Source organism: Melopsittacus undulatus, chromosome 3 (genome assembly GCF_012275295.1).
Source record: "Melopsittacus undulatus isolate bMelUnd1 chromosome 3, bMelUnd1.mat.Z, whole genome shotgun sequence".
In the NCBI taxonomy this organism is placed as follows: Eukaryota; Metazoa; Chordata; class Aves; order Psittaciformes; family Psittaculidae; genus Melopsittacus; species Melopsittacus undulatus.
In genome coordinates this window covers 114,737,789-114,761,220 of record NC_047529.1, presented here as the reverse complement: position 1 = coordinate 114,761,220, position 23,432 = coordinate 114,737,789, and the positions used below count along the sequence as shown (strand labels likewise).

At 36.0% G+C, this 23,432-nt stretch overlaps 1 protein-coding gene across 1 annotated transcript in view; it reads left to right on the top strand.

Moving 5' to 3' along the window:
* BABAM2 (BRISC and BRCA1 A complex member 2) overlaps positions 1-23,432 on the top strand; it is a 155,034-nt gene that overhangs the window by 44,286 nt on the left and 87,316 nt on the right. The window contains exon 5 of the mRNA XM_034060923.1: positions 532-606. Within this exon, the coding sequence (XP_033916814.1) occupies positions 532-606 (75 nt within the window). The remainder of the gene's footprint in view (positions 1-531; positions 607-23,432) is intronic.

The following is a 23,432-nucleotide window of genomic DNA, read 5'->3' as shown; positions in this document are numbered from 1 at the left end:
TCACATAACTCTGAAAAACCAATTATAAAACCTGCTACTTCAGTTCTTTCCCCTATGTTTATTCAGAGGACGCTTGTGGTACAGTGTCACATTAGTCATTCCAAATTCACTTGTGAAGATGCCTCTCTCTCGTGTAGATGCTCTTTTAAATTTGTCAGGTTTTTAGCTCTGTTTTCAGACTGTTTGCATGTCTTGCCAGGCCTTTGTCCGGAAATGAGTACAGCCAAGACAGGTCTCTATTTAGGGCCTAACAAACTATAGTCTGATTTTGTCATGCACATTATTGTATTCTGACTACTTTTTGATGTTGACTTACTGGCAATGATGTTTTATTGGTTTTAAGGTGTTTTCTCATAACATCTGTGAAACCTGTAAATTATTTTCTCTATCTTCAGTAATTCCAGCAAGAAATGTTCTAAATGTAAACCCTTCTGCTTGGTGTGAGTGCTCACATTTTTGTAGTTAATATTTCATACATTTGCAGTTCTGTCTAAGACATCAGATCTCATTAGTGTTACCTTTTTTCCACAGACTGGAGAATTCTCAGCTCGCTTCCTCTTGAAGTTGCCTGTAGATTTCAGTAACATTCCTACGTACCTGCTCAAGGTAAAGTTAATGTCTAAGTTGAGAGTATTTGTGAGAGAGTATGAATTATGGATATCTTCTTAGTAAGAACTTTGAACTTCTTGCCCTCCTCTTTTCCAAGACTTTGAAAGTTCACCATTTCTAAACCTGATTGGTTTATGTTTCAGAAAGGTGATGTTAGGACATACTGGTTTTTCGCATGCTGTTTTACCAGGGAGTATATGTACACCTCTCACTGTAAAGGACCTTGCAGGATTTGTGTTGTTGTAGAAGATGCTGTGCAATGCCAGTGTTCTGGATTTTTAGACAGTGTGGTAAGCAGCAAACTCTTGACCATATCCAAGGTATTATCTTGAGGAACAAATTTAAATATTTACAGATAAACTCTTTTATATTAGTCTATGGAATTTCATGTTATGGAAGTGTTGGTTTTTTTTATGTACCAGTAGTCTTAATAGTAAAAGCAGAATTGCAAACTAAAAATACCATTTCTTATCAGGTAATGAAAGTAAATACTGATGACAAGAATTGAGTGTTTTGATGCTTACTTTGTTTCTGAGCATTGATTTGACCAGGTACTTTAGAAAGTTCGACTCTAGAGTATTGACTTGAGTTGGAAAAAAATATTTTTACCAAAAAAACCCCCAAAACCCAACAAATAAACCCAAAACAATTTGTGACAAACTACCAGCATGGAATAATTTGAAATGAGTGGTCTTCATAGCAGGGGACAGTCATTCTTTCAAGCTATTGCTGTGGAAGCCCCTTGTAAAATCAGTATTACTATGTTCAGAGAAGCAGTGAAAGATCTGAGTTGTCACTGTTACCATTACTGTCAGAACGAAGTGCTGAACTTCTGCTGCAGACAAGGTTTGAGTTACCTGATGCTACCAACACCCATCTTTCCTTTAAACTGTGCATGTCTGCCTCTTAATCATCTTTTTACTTTTAAATATTTGGGAAGAACAGCTACTTACTGTTGAGTAACTAATATGTTAAGTTGTCGCATTACCTCCTCTTCATCTTTTTGTTACAACAGTCTTCAACTATTGTTAGATCACAATTGCAGTTTCTCCAAATAAGATGTCTCAAGCTAAGAACCATGAAACTAAAAGCAGGCACAACTATGATCTGACTGAGATTTTTGGTTATAGTCTGAGATTGGTATCCTGTGATCTCTTTGCTTTCTGTAGAGTGCTGTTTGAGTAATGAGCTGCTCCTAACTTTCCCTAAAACATTCAGATATTTTAAGTTTGTTCTGTGCTCATCAGGACTTTTTCTTCTCACTTGATGGGAACGTTTCCAGTCAGATATAAAATGGTTGGCAAAGGCCTTTTCAGGAAGGGTGGTGTTGAGAAACAGGGTGCAGCAGCAGCTCACCTGGACTGCAGGATAGCTGTGGTTTGCTTCTTAAAGACTGTGATAAAAACAAGACTGAGAACATCTAATGCAAACTATGGAGTTCTGGCAAGAGCAGCCAGCAAGTGCCTTATTTTCCAGGAACATTTTTAAATTGGTTGGGAATTCCAAGACAAGTACATACCTGGTATGCTTAATAGCTTCAGTCATAGCTGTCTTATACTTCTGTTTAGTCTCTGGGGAAACTGTGTAACTTGGAGGTAGGAAGGTGGTATATGAATTCATGTAGCATGTAAGAGCCCTGTGATAGAAACAGATGCTACTTTTGGTTCTAAAGAGTAATGTTAATGCATGACAGCATACTCCTTTTTAATGTAATGTTCACTGGATGTCTTCCACCTTCTCTAAACAAGGTTGGTATACTGCGCATAATCCATCAGTGCTCCACAACTGCTGCATGGAGCGTTGTTCACCCTGAGTATTGAATGATTCATTAGTCTAAAGGAAAATGTGTATTTATTTTGCATGCATATGTAGATGGTGTGATGGAAGAGGAATGCACAGAAAATAGCAGAATCAGTTTCCAAGACTTTCTTTATTTTCACATTTCCAAAACCTTAATGTCTAAGATTTGGGGGTTTAAAATTAATGTATTTTTGTATATAACAGCCTTATAACACCTGATCCTTCTTTATGGGCAGTGTACTGATGAAATCCTTAGGTTTCTTACACAGACTTCTACTAGGCAAGCAGGTATGTTAACTGTCTGTGGTAGGAGAATGATATGTAGTCTGGATGAGTATCCACAGGAGAAGAAATATTGTTTTATTCCAGTAGTATTTGATGACAACAGAAGAATGGTTTGACTCATGCTCCAGCATGAATTACGACAGTGCGTGCTCTATAGCAGGCATGGATCTTTTACCCTTGCTGCGTTAAGCTCCTTGTATTCTGACATTATCAGCCATACAAATGTCATCTCTTAAGACAACAATATAAAGGCAGGTAAAGTTGGAACTACTCTGTTGTGGCTGAAATAATTATTCTCTGACTGCTTCAAATTTATAAAGCTATTAAAAAAAAGCTTTGTCTCTTTTTTTCTGGTGAGACTTTTGACATAAATAGATCTCTGATTTGTTGCAATAAAATAGGAGTTGATTTTCCATCATGCCTGCCAATTGGCTTCAGTGCTACCTCCTGGATTATGGTACATGATAGAACATCTATTGATTGATGCAGTGGAAATAATTGTTAATATATTACCCTGAAAGGTGGAGGAGCAGTCAGTAATAGAAGGCTGTTAGTGTATTAACAGCTTAATGTTTAACTGCAGAATGTAATGTGTTTGAATTATGTTCTAGTCTGTAGCCAGCCTTACAGCTTCTCTCTGATAATTTGCAGAGTTCAAACCTGTGTTGTATTTTCTCTGCTATCTTCTTTCTTGATGTTTAATTAATACTACTTGTATTAAAATCTGGTGAAATAATTAAAGACCACCATTTTTGCCTCACCAGTTACTCCTAGTACCCCAATGATTTGTAACTCTCTCCTGAAATTCTCATTGATGGCAGTAGGTAAACACAAGTGTGGCTGGAAAGCCTTGTGTAGCTTGCCAGTATTCAGGTTTAAGGATGTAAGCTGTCAGGACAGTCTGTAAGTGTTACAGAATCTTTGGAGTTGTTGAGAACACACTCCAGAATCAGTTACTCTGTTGCATTTGCACTGATGGTGGTGAGAGTATTCTTCTCTCCCTATAAAGAATAACGATTTAAGCCATAGGACGAGTTGGGTTTTTATACTGGAGGGGCACATTTGACCAGGTCATTTTAAAGATATTCACTGTACTAAATTTAAAATTCAGTTCAAGTGTATGCATGCTAAGGAAGATACCTGAGCACATAAAGAAGAGCATGAATGATGAAAAGAGCAATGCATAACACACTATCTCTTCCTCTGAATTCTGAAACTCTAGTAAAAGTTCTTCAGTTCTGCATTTGGAAACATACCACCTGCAGCATATAAATCTCTTTTTCCTAAGTATTCTTGGCACATTGCTTCATGTTTGCAAGTAAAACTATCATTCTTTCTTTCCCATGCTAAATAACTGTTCAGGAAGACATTGATTTACACTGAAAAAGCACATTTAGGAAAAGACACCCTTTCATTATTTTCCTTTTACAGATGTATACTTTAATACAAAGGTTTTGAATTTAATGTGGACCTTTTTATCCGCTTCTGCATTGTTTTCTAGTGCGAATCGTATCCATTAAATTTTAATTCTTGAAATAACTGCAGAATCAAGCTGGTGTCTCAGACTACTTCAAGGTTCATTACTAGTAAGCACTTCATTAAGGTTCTCTTACTAACAAATACGGGTCTTTGGCTTGCTCAGGAAAATCCTTATGTCTCTATCTGTTTACTGTCATGCTTTCCCCTTCCCTTTTTTGCAGTTGGGTTTTTAATCACATTAATTTTGGCTTAAATTCTTTTGTTGGTTGCACTATTTTTATTTTCTGCCACAATTTCATAAATGAAAGCACTCACTGTGCATACAGGTTTTGAGAGTCAGTGTCTAGGTCACTCTCGTGCCTCTTTACATTGACTATGTGTGCCACAGCAATAACGGAGGTAATAGACTTAGCATCTAAAATCCCTCATCCAAATCCCATTTCATTCTTCGTGGTTTTAGTCAGCTACAGGGCCATGTGTTATCATAATGATAACTCATTACAAATCTCCAGCTCAGTAATATACAAATTATACTGGGTTATGTGACTGTAGTATGATTACACAGTATGAGTGAACTTTCGCATATGGTGCCGGTGATGCTGTTGAAAGCAAGACATTTAGGTGTTTTTCTATTATTTCCATGTGGTTGTGAGGTTTTGGCTAAGAAACATGTTCTGTGATTACCACCACCTTCTTGTATGTGATTTTTAAAGTGTTCATTTTCCTTAAGTATCTGCTTGTTGTGCCCTGGTGAATAGCTAGTATCTGGACCAATTTATCTATGATGCTGTGAGCAGCAGGCTTCCAATAATTTTTTACTATTCAAGAGTAAAGAAAATACAGAAAGCAGACCTAATTGCTTTTTGTAGGAGATTTTTTTTATCTTTAAATCTATTTTTCCTGAGTTTTTTGTGGTGACCATTTTATTTAGTGCGTATCTTTTAGAACTGAAACAAATAAGAGTCATTGTCTAGACACATTGCCAGGGGCCAAACAGTTGTGTGTAAGACTCAGTGGAAAAGGTTTATCAAGTCCAAATTGAAAGATAAGAACAACATATTTGTGTTTTTCCTTACTGTGATTTCATCATTTGGAAGTCTGTTAAAAGACTTCAGTGCAACCTTTGTTTATGACGTAGACCAGATTCCAAGTACTGTGAAAAGATTGCAGTGCTTGTGTGTGTGTGAGTAATCAGCTATAGTAGAGAACAAACAGAAGTTAAGTCATAGTATTCAGGGTCAAATGAGATTTATATTTTTTTCCCCAGGCCGGTTTCTTTACTATTGTGATTTAGCAGTTTGATTTATTTGACAGCTTTTAAGGTTCGCATTAAATTACTCTAAATACCAAAACACAAACACAGTTGTGTAAAAAGTAGCACTTCAGCTGTTTAATTAAAAAAATGAGTTAAATATTCTGAAAAAGTATGTTTTCCTTTGAAATTAATTTGATTTTGTTGCTAGCTGGCTTATTAAAACCTAACGTGTGGTGTCTGAAGGTCACAAAGTCAATGGCAAGAAGGAATTGGAGTCCAGATCTGACTTGACCCTTTTACACTACCCTGGGCAGCTACATCCCAAAAGAGCATAAAGTATTTTGCACTAGATTCTATTTGACTGTGTTCCCATAATGTATATTTGTCTTCTGTATTGGGTAGAATGATGGACCTATACATCACAGGAACCTTATCATGTCTATGGTGTCAGCTGTCATTTTACCTCCTTTACAAATAGGAAGACTGCCAATTTATAAGGCTTGTAGGTAATTTTGTAATAGTATGTGGTTCTAATAATTGTGAATACTTTGACCATGCTTTCCATAGGGGTCTTCTAATACAGTGCTATCAATCTTACGCTACTTAACTTTATGCCTCTGTCACAAAGTCTTAACTTCCTGATTGTATTCCATAATGTATTTCTGATCTTGAGATGTATTACAGTCATTTGGAGCCAATAGTTTAAGGTTTAAAACTAGACAGAGGTATGATATTCATTATATTATGGTAGCAGCATCAAATTACTGAAACAGAATATCAGATTGTCAAAAGATTGTCCAAGTTTCTTCTGTTAATAGTTTAAATGTAAACTTTATAACATGCAATTATAATGAGCCATTGAGATTTTAGATTAGAAGTAGGTCTGTGCAAGTTAGTACTGGCAGAGGTCGAAACAGACGTTTGTAGTAGCTGAAGCCAGTAAATTGTACGATCCAGGGGCCATGAAAATAAATATATCTGTGTGTGAGGCATTTATCAAGAAGAGCTGGCATTGATAGTTGTCTCTAAGAATCTTTCATTTTAGCCTGTGCACAGAAATCTGTGGTTTACTTTTGCTGTCTACGTGTTTCATCAAAAAGTACTAAATGGATTGCCATCAAGGAAGTGTTTGTCTTCCTCAATATGCTGGCCAGTGTCAGAGTAGCAGCCTCTTGCCAGAAGCATGGAAACTCCAAGCAGGGGAGGTGGCGTAATGAGTGAGGCCAAAACTAAAGAGAAAACCAAAACCATTTCATGTCACAAAATGCTTCTGGCAGTTTAAGAAGTTGTAGAGTCAGAAAAATAGTGACTCTTTTGGTGATAAAATATTTAAAACATAGGATCTGTCAGCTGAAAAAGTTTGGGGGTTTTGGTTTGCTATTTATTTATTATTTTCTTTTAATTTAGCAGGATATTTTAGTTGTTGCTGTAGGTGGAAGTGTAAGAACTTATTTCTCTGCGTTGTGCTTCTTGGCTAGTCTTACTGCTGCAGTCTCATTATTAATCACACAGGGTTTTGCATAATAAGTCAGGCCTTTTGCTTTGTTATGGTGTCTACTCATTCTGGCACTGGAGAGTTAAGAGTAAAGTGTTACTGCTATAATTTAGTGAAGCTCCAGAAATACCTATAGAAACTACAGATTGATTAGTCATTCTTTCATTATTTTATTCTACTATCTTCTGCCCACAACCCAAGGGAAGCAAAGCCCTATAAAAATACAGTTGATGATGAGAACATGTTATGTTTGAATTTTGGAAACTGATCATTTCCCTTCATTCTCAATGAATTATATGAGTACAACTTTTCCACAGCCACATGATTTGTCTGTAGTAACTAGTCACTAAAACCACATAAAACATGTTAGTGGCAGGAGTACCTTAAGGTCCATATGCTGAAAGCCAAAAGCAGTTTCTAAAATCGGCTTTTTCTGTAATTTATTGGAAGAGTTTGTTAATAAGATCTGTCAACTGGAACAGCTCATTCTGCACAGCTGATGATTTTTATAGGTTATGATCTTAATATGAATCATAATCTCCAATCAAATGTATTTCTAATGACAGTTATTTTATATTTAAACATTTTATTTTCATAATGCAATAGTAAAGGACCACCACATCTACTGATAAATTAAATCTTAGAATATTTGTCTTGATTTCTGTGGGTTTTTTTTCTCTAATTTAATAGAACTAATTTCCTGTTCTGAGACGAGCAGAAATAGGAGTTTCCATTAATTTTAAAAAAAAAAAAGGAATTGAAGGAAAAATGAGTTAAAAAGAACAGCTTTTGAAATTTAAAGGCCTTTTTTGCATCTGGTGGGAATGTTTATAGACAAGTTATGTTGCGTGACTTGGTTCAGATTTACTGCCTTGTTAGGGCTTGTAATTTGTACTATTGCCTTACATTTGCATTCTATGTATTGCATAGGAAGAATGGAATTCAATAGCCATAAAAATAATTGCAGGTTATTACATAATGAAGGTGCTTGTTTTATCTTTCGTGGTCCACCCATAGCATGTAGGCCAAGCATTGTACAGTGGTCTTAAACAGGGAAGAGGATCTTGGACCTGTTTTTAAAAATCCTTATCTTTCCTTCCTTCCCCATTGCCATTTCTTCTTGAAAGGAAAAATATTTGAGAACTTGTTGAACATAAAGTATGAGTATAACAATAATCTGTAAAATTCATTAACCAGGAACTATGCATTTAGAAATACAGAATTACATAAAGCACGATGGTAGGATTTTAAGCAGGATATTTCAGTGCTTAGCCCACAGCCTCTTTCTACTATTAGGTTTCTTTCTTAGTCTTCAGATCAGGGCTTAACTCCAGCAGCTCATGTTTTGAGGTTTTAAAGTCAATTTTGTGTACGAAAGTGCCAGTTATTTACTGTTACAGTGATTGCATTAGTTTAGTGTTTGGGTTTTTTTTGTTCTGGCTTTCAGATTATTAGATTATGTTTATCTTAAGAAATAGTAGTACTAACACGAATGTACGTCTGTATGATGATTTCATATGATTCTTAGTCATTCTTGTTTGGGTTCTGTTATTTGCGCTGGTAACTTTCTGTTCAGTTCACAAAATCCTTTGATGGCTGTCAGTCTGAAAATGGGATACTTTGGTTGGGTTTGAAGGAGTGGGGTTTGTTGGTTTGGGGTGGTTTGTTTTGTTTTTTATGTACCTGAAAAATAACTGCTCCCTTTTATGTGATTCTTAAGTCTCAAGGTTTAATAAAAATATTAAAAGAGAAATATATTACAGCTTTACTATTCGATCAGTTACTCTCAGCAGTAAATATTCTGAGGTTGGATGATCCATCACATTCATTTTTGCCTAAATGATACTGACAATGTCATTGATCATAATATCACCAAACATAAAAACCATCTAGGCTGTTCTGCTGTATTCCCACCATGTTACCAGAAGAATGCCCAGCATTTTCTCCATTAATTGCTAATAAATAGTGTGCTACATTTCTATCAAGACTTGTATTTCTATAGTAGCTTCCATTTAGGAAAGTAGTTGCTTGTTTACGTAAGGTGTATTTCAGTATTTTCTGTTTAGAAGGAGACTTTAGATGGAGATGGGTAAAGGAAAGTCTGCTTTGTCCAGCAGCATCTCAGTGAAACACTGAAAGAATAAATAAAACTTAGACGTGTTGACTCGCTATTTCTGTTTTAGTGGTTTAAGTGTTCATGCTAGAACTTGTATGTCTTTTATGTGCTGGGACCTGTAATCATTGCAAACAGCACGTCCATGGGAGAGATTGGGCATTGAGGAGGAGCATTAATTTGGCTTCACTGGATGCAGTTAGGTGCAATTCTTAGGTCTTAACAGGTTACTAGTACATCAGAAGTTGGGCAAAAAGATGTCTGTGAATTAAATGTTGTTTTTCAGTTATGTAATGAGCTGTTTGGAGTGCATGTACAATATTGAAGTATACCCATGTAATATAGATAGGAAGTACTTCTGCTGAGAGAAAACAGTGAAATAGTTGAACTAATAATGCTGCTTCCATTCAGCATTTTAATATATTTTAAAATATATCTGTGTTTATATATCAAATATTCTGTGTTTTACTTCAAATCTTTTCTGGTCTTGAAAAACGTTAGACAAAATTGACTGATGTCTTGGCTAAAACTGATGACTGACTGATGGTATGTAAATAACCAGCTACTTATTTGCAAGAACCCTGAGGACAATGTGTTGGTTAACAAAGAATAAACATGCTCATTCCAAATTATTATTTTCGTTGTTTAGCATTTATAATGTGTGTCCTAGATAAAATCATTAATTCTATCTCATTTCACCTAGACTCGTGACTTTCTAAGTAATAAATCTTACTTAATTTCCATCTTACTTTTGCTAAGTGATTAGGTTAGCTCTTGCAATGTAGGTCAAGTTATGTGCAAGTTAACCATTTAGACATTACATATAGGTATTGTCACTTTTTATCTGCGTAGGCTAGATGAAAACAGTACCTGAGCATCTGACAAGTTCTTATTTATTCTCAGTAGTTGTGATATATGAAAAAACACCTGTTTTTTTTAGGTAGGACTAGAAGCATTTAGGGATGAGGTGTATATAAACTTACAGTGGAGTCCTGAGCCCTGAGTAGAGAGCTTGTCCAAGGCTTTAACCAGAATGATGTTCTTCCTCTCCCCTCTTTCTATAGCATTTGCAGTTCATCACAGTTATAATGAGCAGTCATTCAGGTCCAGTGTATTTTGTCACATTTTACTTGAAAAAAGCAGGTTACTTCTATCAACACAGAGAGTTGTATGACTTCAGAGTTGTTGGAGGTTTTTCTTGTAGGCAATTTTTCCACTGATAAAGATTTCCATGTTGTCCCTCTGTAACTGTTCTTGGGTGTCTCAAGCGCCTGTTGATTTTAGGTATCATGGACACCTCTTAACATTTGGACAACTACTTGTAAGATGTTACATTGATTCATATAAGTCACTTTTTCCACTGGAAAACTTTATGCCCCAAACTATATAGTTGTACAACAACAACTCTCTCTAGCATTAAAAAGAATGGTGCTCAGAATTCCAGCAATTGATCCAAGCAATAAAAAGCATTTAGTTTCCATTTCTGAAAGGAATGTGATGCTCCCTGCATTGCCAGTGACTTCAGAGGCAATAAACTCATTACAAGTACATAATATTTCTCAGGATCAGGTTCTTGTTAGTATGTTATAGAGCTCAATGAGATGGAGTATAGCTCTGGTGATGCTTAGAACCTCTATGATACCTACCATCCAAAGTTCACAGACCCCAGCTTTGTTTTGCATGAAAGAAAAGCACTGAAACTGTTTCATTAAAGTTTCATTTAAAATTAAAAATAAAACAAATTAAAAAAGAAAGAAATGCAAATAAATGCCAGCAAGGTGTGAAGTACATGAAATCTGGCTTGCTGTCTGCTTGATACCCCTCTCAGGGTGAGACATACCTAAACTAGGATACAAGTTTGTTTACAAACTGAGCATTTAACTTTCTGGGTAGACTGTGGTTCTTTGTATATCCATTTTGGTTTATGCATATTGCGTATTTTGACAGTGTATGTAAAAGGCTATGAAAATGGCAGTAATTTCTTGTCTTTGTTCTGTGTAATTAACCTTGACTGCACAAGAACTAGTGAACAGAAGAGCTGTTTGTCTTGCATTAAAAATTCCTTTTAACATGGCAACTCAAGCTGCTTTTGCAAGTTTCAATTTTATTTTTTTAATATAAAATCAAGAAATGTTGAGACTTTATTTCAAGATGTGGAAATTACTAGGTGGGTACTGGGTAATGGAAAAGACTTAGAGCAGGCAGTGTATCTGGATTAGTGGCCAGGATTTGTGCAACTCTTTGCTAGAAATGAAGGGCTGTGGTGCTAATAATACACCACTTCAGGACTGCATAGCCTATGAGCTCTTCTAAACCAAGGGAAATGTTGGAGTGAAATTACCAGACGAATTCTTCTGGTTGCAATAGCAAACGTTTCATGAGAAGCTGTGCAACTGAATTTGCAATAAACAAGACTGGCATTTTACGACTGAGTTCTTGCAGCATCAGTTTTACTGTGTGGCAGCAATGTAATAACTAAAATATTCTTTCTTTTTTTTATGTTTACCACGTTGCCAGTTCCTTTTCTTAAAAGATGCGTGATCAAATTGCAGCCCAGTTTACAGGCCTTCAGGCAATGATCATATCAGGTTTAGGAGACTATACCTGTTAAAGCAACTTGGAGGCATGCATTATCTTTGACTCATGGGAAGCAACACTGCAGTATGGAGAATTATTTTTCCTTGGCTTCTTATTTATAGCTTTTGTGAATATAAGTGGATAAAACTTAGTCCTCTTAGAAAACTGGTATAGAAAACCTTATGCCAGTGATACCAAAATATTATCACTGTTATCAAAAGCTAAGTTACTGTGTCAAGATTAACTTTATATTAATATAGTGTTGCAATAGTAAAGAAAAAATAGCACTGGAAAGGTAATTCAATAGCGAAGAACTGAGAATCATTGGAAGCCTTGTAAGAAAAGAAGATCTATATAAGACTGAAAAAAATGCAGTCTGTTAGGTTTGAAGTGATGCATTCCCAGGAAATTTGGACAATTATATTAGTAATCTGTATAAGTATAATAATAATCTGTATAAGTAGGATGTAAAAAAATACAAAACATTGCTGTGCAGTTCAGCAAGACAAAAGTTGAGTTTGTGCTTAGTAGGACTACTCTTACGTAGCAAGGTGATATGTGTGCAGTTTCCTGGCACGCACACAGGTAGAATTGAAGACTTTAATTAAACTAGCCGGATTTGTGAGCAGTAGAAATAGTGAAGCTTCACTTTGTACAGGTTTAATCCCTTATCTCCTTGGATCTCTATGCTGTGCCATTATGGTTTCCCCATGTGTCACACAGCAATTTATGAAATGAAAAGATGAGAAGTGTTTTCACTGGTTGCCCCCTAGTTGCTACCATTTATAGCAAGCTGAATTTACCTGTTGTAGTATTAGGTGGGGTAATGGGTTGTCTGTCTCCCTGTCTCACTGCTGATCTTCATATCGCTCTTGTGGACTTTATTCTTGACACTAAAACCAGGTTATTGGAAAGAGGGAGGAGGGCTTAGAGGCATCTGAAAGTGTGCTCATATGTGCACCAAACTTGAAAGCAAACTAAAAAGGGGGAGAAATCATTACAATGTGTGTACATTAGAATGAAAAGTTTTTGACACTTCAGTTTTCCATCATCCAAGAAGGTTTAGAACAGTTTAGCTTGAGTAGGATGAATGCCGAAGTAGAACATTTGCACTTGGTTAGCACTGAGACATTTGGTTGAATTTGTTTGTAAACTCATTCCTGCAACCTAATCCTCTATCAGTGTTGTTTAAATCGAATTGGGAATGCCCATCTAAGGGATTTTACAGTTTAAAAATGAATCTTTAGTCAAGAGAACAATGCAGGAAGATTTGTGGTAGGTTAAGGTGCAATTGGTATTCTCTTCCACCAAGTTCATCACTGTTACTGTGAAGAAAATCTCTCACATGAGCTAAGAGAATCAATAGGAAGTTTTCAATGTGAAGACTGCTTAACAGCTTATATAATGTGCTAAATCTGTTTTAGGGTCAGACAGTAAAAGCAAGACTGAGTTTGTAGAGAAAGATGAATAATATCTTCATTACTATATTAAGACAATTTTGGAAGGTACTATCAATTTTAAGTTATTGACAGCTATACAAAATGCATTAGTGTGCTCTTTAAATCCCGGAGAAAGAGTGGAAACAAGTCTTATCTGCTCATCTTTGTTTAATTTTGGATTCTTTAAAATACAATGAAAAAGATTCTCATTGAGATTAATATTTTTGGAAGCTTATTGCGTGTAGACTTAAAAACACTAGTTGGAAACTTTCACAGTATTGTCTGCTCATGGTTGTTTCTTCTGTGCATGAGTGCATTCAGTCCCTTGCAAAACTATTATGGAAAAAGGTATTTGAGAATGCTCAGTTTATTATTTTTAAGTAAACAATTGGTTTGGGTCTATTTACTTTTTTTATGTAGCTGTTAATAGCAAACCAGCTTCTAACACACTGCAAACTAGACAAACACACAGCAAGGCATTTATCAATGCTGATTGAGAAAGGAATATTCAAAACTTGACAAAAATACTTTGGCAGTGTCCTGTTAAGTAATCATCTGCAAATATATTAATTCCATTCTTTTAATGGCTCCTTTCTTGATTAATCAGTGACCTTATTCTCCTAAGCATATCTGTCAGGACATGTCTTCCTAACAAATCTATTCAGCCTGGAGCATGTAAAGCATCATCCTCATCTTCAAACTGTGTTAAGTCAAGAAAATATTGTGGTAATGTGGGCATCGCTTGTCCAAGAACATTAAGAGCCTTGGTCAGGATCTTTTTAACCATAAAAGGATGTGTGTTATGCTTTCTTGTTTGGTATAAGTTGGAAGGGAGTGAAAAAAAATACAGAAGGAATTTTTATTACAGAGAAGTATTTCCCTCCGAAGAGTACATGAAGGAATAGGGTGTCTGAAAAAAGGTTTTGTTGGCAGGGGGAGGAGTAGTCTGAACTACATATTGTGGCTGATAAATGTTTTAGCTGTAGATGAATAATGTATTTACTATTCAAATTTGTTTAACAGCAGGAACAGAAAGTTAGGTTTTAGACACCTTCCTACTTTATCTGTGTAAATCTTTCTCTGGGTACTAGGCCGAATTCCTGCCCCCATACCTAGAGACTGTCACCAGTTACAGGTGATTAGAAGCTTACCTGTAAATGAAGGAAAAGTAAATGAGTTTGGCATTGTGTGTTTCCAGGAATTTGTGTATGAAGAGAAGAGTTTTTCAGAGCAATTCCGGCCTGGTGGTGTGCAAAAGTAATTGTTAGCAAAATGTTTGTGTGTTGTTCTTCAGAATGTTCTGTATTTCCTCCAAGAATGATAAAAAAATTCCTGGGAATTGATATTTATAGTGGGGAAAATGATACATTTTATGTTATGGTTTCACACTCTTAAAAGAAGTTCAGAAGTAAATCGCTACTTTAATGCTCTTCACTTTGCATTTCATTTTTAAGATTATGTTTCCTCTTTAAGTTTAGCAGCATTAATAAAATTCTTAGTTTCAAGCTCATCTTCAGTGACCAAAACTGTTGAGCATAATAAAAGGGAAGTATGCTCCCTTTTGTTTCCATGGGTGATATGCAGATCGGTATATTACACACAAGTATGCAACACATGCTACTGACTGTAAAGACTTTGAATGTTCCTGAGATTCTATAAAAACCCAAAGCATACTAATATCTTTAAGGCTTGTGTTGCAGGGTGAGTGTCAGTGTCTTCTCTTTTGGTATCTCACAATGATGAAACTATTTCAACATGAAGGACTGAGAAGCACAAGTATCTTACTTTGCTTTGATTTCCACAGAGGTTCTTACAGAGGTTCAGTGTGATGCTGAGAGGACAAGTCACATAATCTCCTGTATTTTCATACTTCAAACAGGCAAGGACTGTAAAACCCCTTAGTGCCATCCCCTTTCATATTGGTGCAGTGGTTGTTCCTTTACTGCAGTCTTAAATTTCTTTCTATTACAAATGATCAGTTCTTAGCTATTCCAGTGGTTTAGAAGTATTTATGTGCTGAAAAGACAGGTAGAAATCTTTTCAGCAGGGGTGTGTGTGTGTCTAATATGTGCTTGTAATTTCAGAGCAGTGAAAAGATTCCTAAGAGTGTTTTGGTTTTGTTTTGGGTTTTTTTGTATTTATTTTCAGTGAAGGACTGAAGGAATGAGACTAAAGTTTAATTACTTCTGCTGTATTTTTCCTACAGTGTGTTTTGTAGACAGTTGCAAATATGAGATATAAAATGTAGATTTCAATCAATGAAATAACACCTACAAAGCTATTTGTTTTTAGAGAAGTACACAGTAGGGAATGTATATGGCCATATAACTTTTTGGAATAATGATATGGCTTCACTGAATTTTCCTTCTCATCTTAACACAAATACTGGAAATAATAGTACAGTTAATCACGGTAACTGGTTATTCAATAATGAGAATCAAGTCACTTGCATGTGGAAACAAGGAATCCTGACATTTTCAAATATAATAGAAAGTAGTTGATCTCTAGCTTCAAACCAGTGTTTTGTCTGAAGTGGAGAGCAAGTGTGTACATCATTGTTGGTGGTTTTTCCCTGCTTTGCAAAGAAATATAACATTACACTTCATGTTGTGGGAAAGGACTTGCTGGTAGATTCATTTCCCTGTGCTTGTGTTAGAAAGAAAGAAGAGGGTTATGGTCCTGGAAGGTGATCAAGGCAAGAAGCGTGATGACTCCTGTTATGAAACCAGTTGCATGCAGTTTTTTAAACACAAATATTTGAGATGCTTTTATGGAAAGGCTGCTCTAATGGCCCATTTGGTGGATGTGGGGCCAGTCAAGAGACAACTGAGTTTTTAATTCCACGAGGTGTATTCTGCCCTCATTGAAGTCAATAGGAACATGATCACAGAACTATATTCATAAACATAGATTTTCAAACCATCTAAAATATGAAGGATAATTATATGGCATTATATATAAAGGCTTCTTTGTGTTATATGCTTGTTCTGTGTTTCAGAGGGATAAATACATACAAGAATTGTGGGTGTGTCAAAGCAGCAAAACTGGTTCAGACAGGTAAAAGCATTTGAAGTGGTGTCTTTTGCACCATTAATAGTTTAGAGTTTGTCTCAATATTTCTCCATCAATATTATGAATCCTGTTTTCAGGGATTTATTGCTCCTATAAAAACATCAGGCTGAAATTTGGTTCATCAAATGAATTACTCTTTCATTCTTTTTCTATGAAAAGAATTTTGTGCTGTCAGTGATAGCTGTCTGATACTGGAAATGCTTCTGCAACTTGAATTTATTTTTCAGTAGTTAAAGGAATTAAGATTAATAGGCTTCCTTTCTGCTGCATTGATGGAAAACTTTGCAGTCGGGATCTAAAAGGTCAGAAATGCTGACTTAAGGACTGGAACATCACTGATAAGAGGTATCAATCTCCATGTTTTAAAACTGGGAAACTGGTTTATGAAGGTTGGCAAGAGTCATGTAGTGATAGACCAGAAATAGGTTCTGGTAGTTGTGATTTTGAAGGCCTGAACTATCAAATACAGTAACTACTTTATGTGCTAATTTAGTTGTGGTTGTCAACCTAAATTTAGTCTGGTATTTATTAAGAGGTGGGCACAAGCTGTTCTGTGTGCTAATCTTTGTCCATTTGAGTATTTGTTTATCATGGTTGAACTTTACACAATTTAAGGAGCTGTCATTCAGTAGAAGTTTCAAAATGTTTAAGTAATATCCTTTGATACAGCAGGGCTGGAGAGAGAGAGGAAATGAGCAATTCTATTAATTTCAACCAAACTGAAAGGGCTGGAAATAATTGCTTAAAACACTAAGTTTTGCTTTAGTCATAGGATATCTTTTAAATGCTTTTTCAGTCCATTTTAATTATAGTTGGAATTGCTATCAGCAGCTTAAGATGTGTGTTATGTTTGAATTTAGGATTACAAGTGTTTTGCATGATAAGTACTTTGCAAATGCTTTTGTGCTGCTTCATTTAAAAAAACTATATAATGTCAGTTCATTATGTTAAAATTAAGGAGAAGAAAGTGGAAATTATATTATAATCTATCCATGTGAGCACTGGCATACATCAAGTTCACTTAACATTAAAATTAAGTAGACTTTCAGTGGTGAGACTTCATTGTCCTGCTTGCTTTGATTTCATTGGCAAATAAATATTCAGGCCTTTAGATGTAAACAGCAACTCAGACATTGTGGTGTCAGGCTGGTCAAACCAAATCTGAATTTAGGAATGGCCCCAGTTCTTTACATCTTCCCCCAGCTACCCTATGCATGATTCAGCACTCTGTGAAAGAAACTTATTAAGTTTTATTGTACCAACTATCAGTTCACAAGCATTGGTATTCCCAGTACTGCAGTGCCTGTTACCAGTGTCTGGATTGCTGGTATCAACAGTATCTGCTCTGGTAAGATTGCAAAACCTGTCACAATTACTTCTGCATTAACCAAGTTTTCTCAACACAGAGCTCAGGCCTTGCTCTTCTAAAGACAGTGGCTTTTGTCACCTTCCTTACCTGCTGTGAATAGTGCTGGAACCTGCTAAGCCCCCACTGCATCAATGGGAGCAAGCCCTACCCCCAACCTCCCCCCCCCCCCCCCAAAAAAAAACCCAAAGAAACACAAAACCCCCCAAAAACCAACCAACCAAAAAAAGTTAGGTCTTGATAAAATATTGCAGACAGAAGGTTTTCACCAATTTAAAATATATGTGGCATCATTTCTAACATAAATGAAATTGAAGATCAGTATTTACTGGCGATATCCTGTAGCATGGGAATTTGTAGAAGTTGGCCAATATCTGCTTAACTTCTTTGTTAGAATAATAATGGTGTCTTAGTTCTGGTGAGATTTGTAACATCCTAAATTTGTATAATTAAATCCAGCTTTAAGTGGGAATTAGTGCAAAGATATATATTCACAAGCTGCCTAAGGCTTATAAAAACAAATGAGTCCAGTCTAGTGAGCAGACACCAGGTAACTACAACATTGCTACGGTTGCTCTGGTTACTGCAGCTACATTTGTGCCAGCACCTGTTCAAAGCTCAAGCTTTTGATTCCATTACCTAAGTTTCCTGGAGAATTGCAGCCAAGAAAAAGCATCTCCTATTAGGCTTTGCATTAACAACAGTTTTACTATGTTAAAGAGCAGTGTTTAGGTCACTGGGAATGTACATACTCTTCTAAGAATAGATCTTTTTAGCTGAAAGAACTGATCATGAGCATCACCGATAGCAAGAAAAATATTTGTAAGAGTCAGTACATTATGGCACTTATCTAGTAGGTTGTGGTCCCATTCATTGTCCTGGATAATGCGTTTTACCTATTATTTCTTTAATGAAAATATGATAGAACAAGAATGACACCACTTCATATTTCATAGGAAAAGAATGGAAAATTCAAGGACTATAACTAGAAATGATCTTCTGTAGCGTGAAGACTCAACAATGCATTTCCTCTTTCAAAATCTAATCCTAATACACTATCTGTGGTCTTCAAAGGAGACACGTGTTTCTGTGTTCTTGCCGATTAGTCCACCAGTGGTTTTTGTATAGTCAAGTTAGCAGCTCACATAGAGAGGCATTTAGACAAAGGTCTCTTCCCATTAGCAGATTGAAATGGAAGCATTTTTCAGAATTGAAGAATGCAGTATATAATTCATGTCAGACAGTGCACTGAAATATTTTATTTGAACTGAAACAAAGAAGAGACAGTTGTTTATGAAAGGTGATTTAAAGTGTAGCACCTTTGCTACAGTGTGGTAGGTTTAAGTGTGTATGATTTAAGTGTGTGGGTGTTTACCAACCTAAGTATGAAGTAAAGCTTTCGGTAGCATTGTCTGAATTTTCTTCAGCAGGCACTAAAAGAAGATCTCACCTGCTTTGTTCAAGGAGTCCATTATAGCCTGATTAAAGTTAGAAATGTCAGTGCCACTCTTTCTTATTTCTTCTCCCACTGACAGCTGTCCAGTTTTTCTGTTTCCAAAAATAATTTCAAATAAGGAAAAATAATCTAAGTTCTAATCACTCCCCCCCAGGAGGATAGCCATTTTTATAGACTTTGAACCTCTTTGCAGTTCAAACTTAGAATCATAGAATCATGGAATAGTTTGGGTTGGAAAGGACCTTAAAATCATCCATTTCCAACCTCCCTGCCATGTGTAGGGACACATCACACTAAAGCATGCCACACAAGGCTTCATCCAACCTGGCCTTGAACACTGCCAGGGATGCAGCATTCATGACCTCCCTGGACAGCCCATTCCGGTGCCTCACCACTCTTGCAGTAACGTACCTTACCTCCTTACAGTAAAGTAACTTACCTCCTGGTTTGTTTTTAGTCTTCCTATATATCAAGACATTTTGTCTAAAACTATTTTTTCAGATAGCGAATGGATGTCTCTTTCTGAGGAGCTGCACAGACATTTCACTGTCAGTCTTTAGCCTCCACTTTCTATGCTTACTGAACCTTAAGTACAGCTTATGGACTTGCTGCAGGTATGTGCCATACTCATCTCAGACATATATCTGCTTGTAAGACACAGACTGCCATTTTTCTTTCTCAAGAGAAGCTTTTAAGTTGGAAATATCAGCCTCTAGAAGGAATGGGGTACTGCTACCATCCTCTGAAGACAATTCTGAGTGAATGCTTCATATATTTTTATGTCAAGGATTTACCTACCATATATGTGAATTTCAGAGAAAACACAATGTTCATCTAGCTGGAATTTTAGCTTGGTTTCCTAAGGAAATGAGGCATCAGTGCTTATGTTGTCTTGAGTGTGTCTGTTCTCCCCTTTTCTCAAATAACTGTACCTCACATATCAGTATGGTCCAGAGTGAAACTGGCTCTGGAAATAAATGCCCTTCAGTTAGTTCCTTCTCTTGTTCTAAGATAATTTGTTGTGAGGGTTATAGAAAATGAGTTAATTACAATACAAAGCAAGCAAATATTAGGAAAAAAAAAAGGGATGTTTATTTTTGTCTCTGGACTTTCCTGGTATCTTTATACATCTGCCTTCCAGATAGTAAAGACTTATAGAAGAGACTGCTCCTCTTTTAACAATAGAGCATCAAACACGTGGTTGCCACAAAACCAGTTATTACAGTGCAACTAATAATTATAGTAATCTTGTGAAGATTAAAGTTTTAATGTAAAGCATCTTGGAAACCAATTTCAAAGATACGAAAATACCTGCAGAGAATATTCCTTAATGTGGGAACACTCTATCCTTGATTAATGCAGTGGGGTTTAAACTGCGCTCAGAATGAATGAAATAAAAGTTTTGGGGGAAGAAAACACAAACAAACCTGTAGGTGTTGACTAGACCTAGTGGAAAAGGATATCTGGTCTATATTTATTATAAACAAACAGACAACCTGTTACCATAAGCACATCTGTGTGGACACAGGGTAGATTTAAGACAAAGTAATGTCAAGTAAGTGCGGTTGTTCTGAGTAAAAACCATGACAGATGTGTTCAAGTAACCAGCTTGTATTTCAGACTGAAGGGACTCAAGCAACTGAAGCTTCTGTTCCCAGAAATATCATCTATACCATGGAAATAACAAAATATATTAGAAAAACAACTAACCAACCAAATAAACCTTTATAAAGACTTTAAATTAGTTTAGGATAGTGAGGAATTGAAAGTGGAGGAAGGCAAAAGGAAATGGCATTATTTCTTTACCGAGCATTTGGAAAATATTGAAAGTTTCTTTTTTATCTAAGTATATACATTGCCATTGATGAAAGTGGGAGTGTTAAAGCCCAGCTGGAAGTCAGTTTCAGGAGTAAACCTGTTGGAAAACTGGAAGACTCTGGAAGTTCTCATACTGATTGATTTAGAGTATAGGGGTTACAAAGCACTTACTCACAGGGAGCCAGGACAGTGGTTATTTCCAAAGAATATTTAACAATTTCTGTTTAATATTAGTCAAAGAGACATGGGTACCTGTCAAGAGTAGCAAAGGCTTGATCTAAACATTGCTGTGGTGCCAGTAAGTAGAGGGAGTAGTAGCACCTGTTGCAGACCAAGTGGTATGATGCAGTATGGAGAGGGAAGGTCTTGAGTTTCATAGTTAATGGGAAGTCTGTGTTCATGACATGAGTAACTGGGCTGAAAGGTCAGAACTTGCAAGACTCTAGTATGGATCCCAAATGAAGCAGCAAAAAAAGGAGAGGATAGAAAGATCTTCACTTCTGTTTCATTTAAGCTGTTGACTATAGTGTCTATCTGATAACTAGAGCATAACTTCTGTTAAAAGAACCTGTATAAACGCATGTGTATGTGCACCTGCATATGCCATGGGTATATCTAAGGAGCTTGTCATCGTGATGATAACATTGTAGAAAGGAATGTGAAGATTAATAAATTGGCATTTCATTTCTTTAAATAGCTTTTAATGTTCTCTGCTGGGGAGCACTTTAATATGGGTTGCCCATAGTGCTGTTTTTTAGTTGTTGACACTAATTTAACCAAAATACTGTACATTTTAGTGTAACAAATAGCTACACCTTTGAAAGTATCACCCAGTAGAACTAAAACTGAGGGTCTGTTCCCAGTGTGTGTAACTCTATGGAGCTCTAGTCAGATTGTAGAATGAAACCAGTCTGATTTGAGTTTGTATTTCCAGTTAGACTGATCCTTTTCCTGGATGTACTGTTTTCAGTGATGCTTGGATTGCAGTAACATTTATTGAATTTAAAGCCTAGGTAAGTACTGAGTGTAAGCATAGATTTATTTATTTTTAAATAATAAATCATTAAATTTGTTCTTGCTTTTACAAATATCAATGAAAATGCAGATAGATTTATTTGAAGTCAGGTCAGTTATGATTTTCACTTAAACACGAGTTGTTACATTGCTAATGAACTGCACATAACAGAGACATATGGCTGTCACTTTGCTAGCAGACTTTTTAGTTTAATCCCATGGCTGTATAATCTGTGTAACTGTGAAGTTAATACAAAGGAAGGTCCAGTCTCTGCATAGCTGTAAAATAAAAATAAGATGGTGCTGAATTTCACTGTCAATGCTTAACAGTTTCTTTAATTGTGATGACAAAATACTCATATGCTCCATGGATAGCTCCTAAATTTTCTGTTGAAATGCACAGCTTATATCTGTTACTAATTTCACAGTTTTAATTGGTAAGCTTTCATTTTCTGTTACACAAGAACTGAAGTTACAACTGTTTCTGGGGTTCTCCATGTGGTGATGTTTCATTGTATGCTATTTCAATTATGATGCTACAAAGGCTCAGAGTCTCCTGTTAGATTTTAAAGAGAACACATTGCCGCTAGTTAGTGGGTTTGCTTAATGTGTTCAGTCTTAATTAGAGTGGACTTTAAGACAGCTTTATCTCATGGCTAGAACTTAAGCAATGTTTATGGTTAAAGTAGTGATTCTTGACCGTTTTATTTGAACCTAGATCTGATATCTATCTTAAACTATTTTCATCAACCATTCTCATTTCTCTAGTATTTTTTCCTCTGCTTCCAAAGAAGTGGAAAAGTAGAAAGTTATGTATTGGATGGGGCAGAACATGCATGTAGAGGGTTTTCTTCTGTGACTACCGTGGATGCGCAGTGTACAAAGTGAAAACAGGGAACCAAAACTTCAATTGTTCTTCATATTCAGGAAATAACAAGATAAGACAGGCTTCTAAAATTATGTTTGGACCCTAAAGTAGATGATGAGACACATTTTATTTCCAGAAAAAACACCATAAAGTAAAAAAGAGGAATTTTCCACATGCAATATCAAGATGGTAGAAGCAGTTTTACATAGGCTGCAAAAAGCAAGTTGCTGGTGGTGGAAAGATTAATTAGGAAAACTGACCTGAATTTAGCATTTTTAGAGATTTCCCAGAATGCATCTGACTTGAACCTTTCCTCTCCCTCGATTCTTAAAATGCTATTGGCTACGATTGTGTCACTGATGAACACAACTGTTTTCTGAGTGGCTTCTTAGTAGAAAGGGCTCGATGGTGGCAGACTTGCAGCTTGCTAATGTACATGGGAGTTTAAATATTGCTCTTTAACAGCACTAATTTTAATATGGGTTTTTTTTTAGGATGGCATCTGAAGTATTGACTTCTCAGGGTATTTTTTTAGCTGGCAGCTAAGTTGGTATTCTTATGCTATTTTGTTTTTAAAGCAGTTTCCAAATCTGCACTTTTATTAAGCTCTTTTTAAAATATTCATATTTTGTCCCCTAAGAACTGTCACAGTGGGTCCCACTATAGGTGTGCATATATGACACAAACAAAAGACTACATTCGTTTGAATCTGATGCCTGAAGGGTATCTGAGATCCATGAATAAGTGACAAGTAAAGGAGTTACCATTGTCTGTCAGTCCACTAAA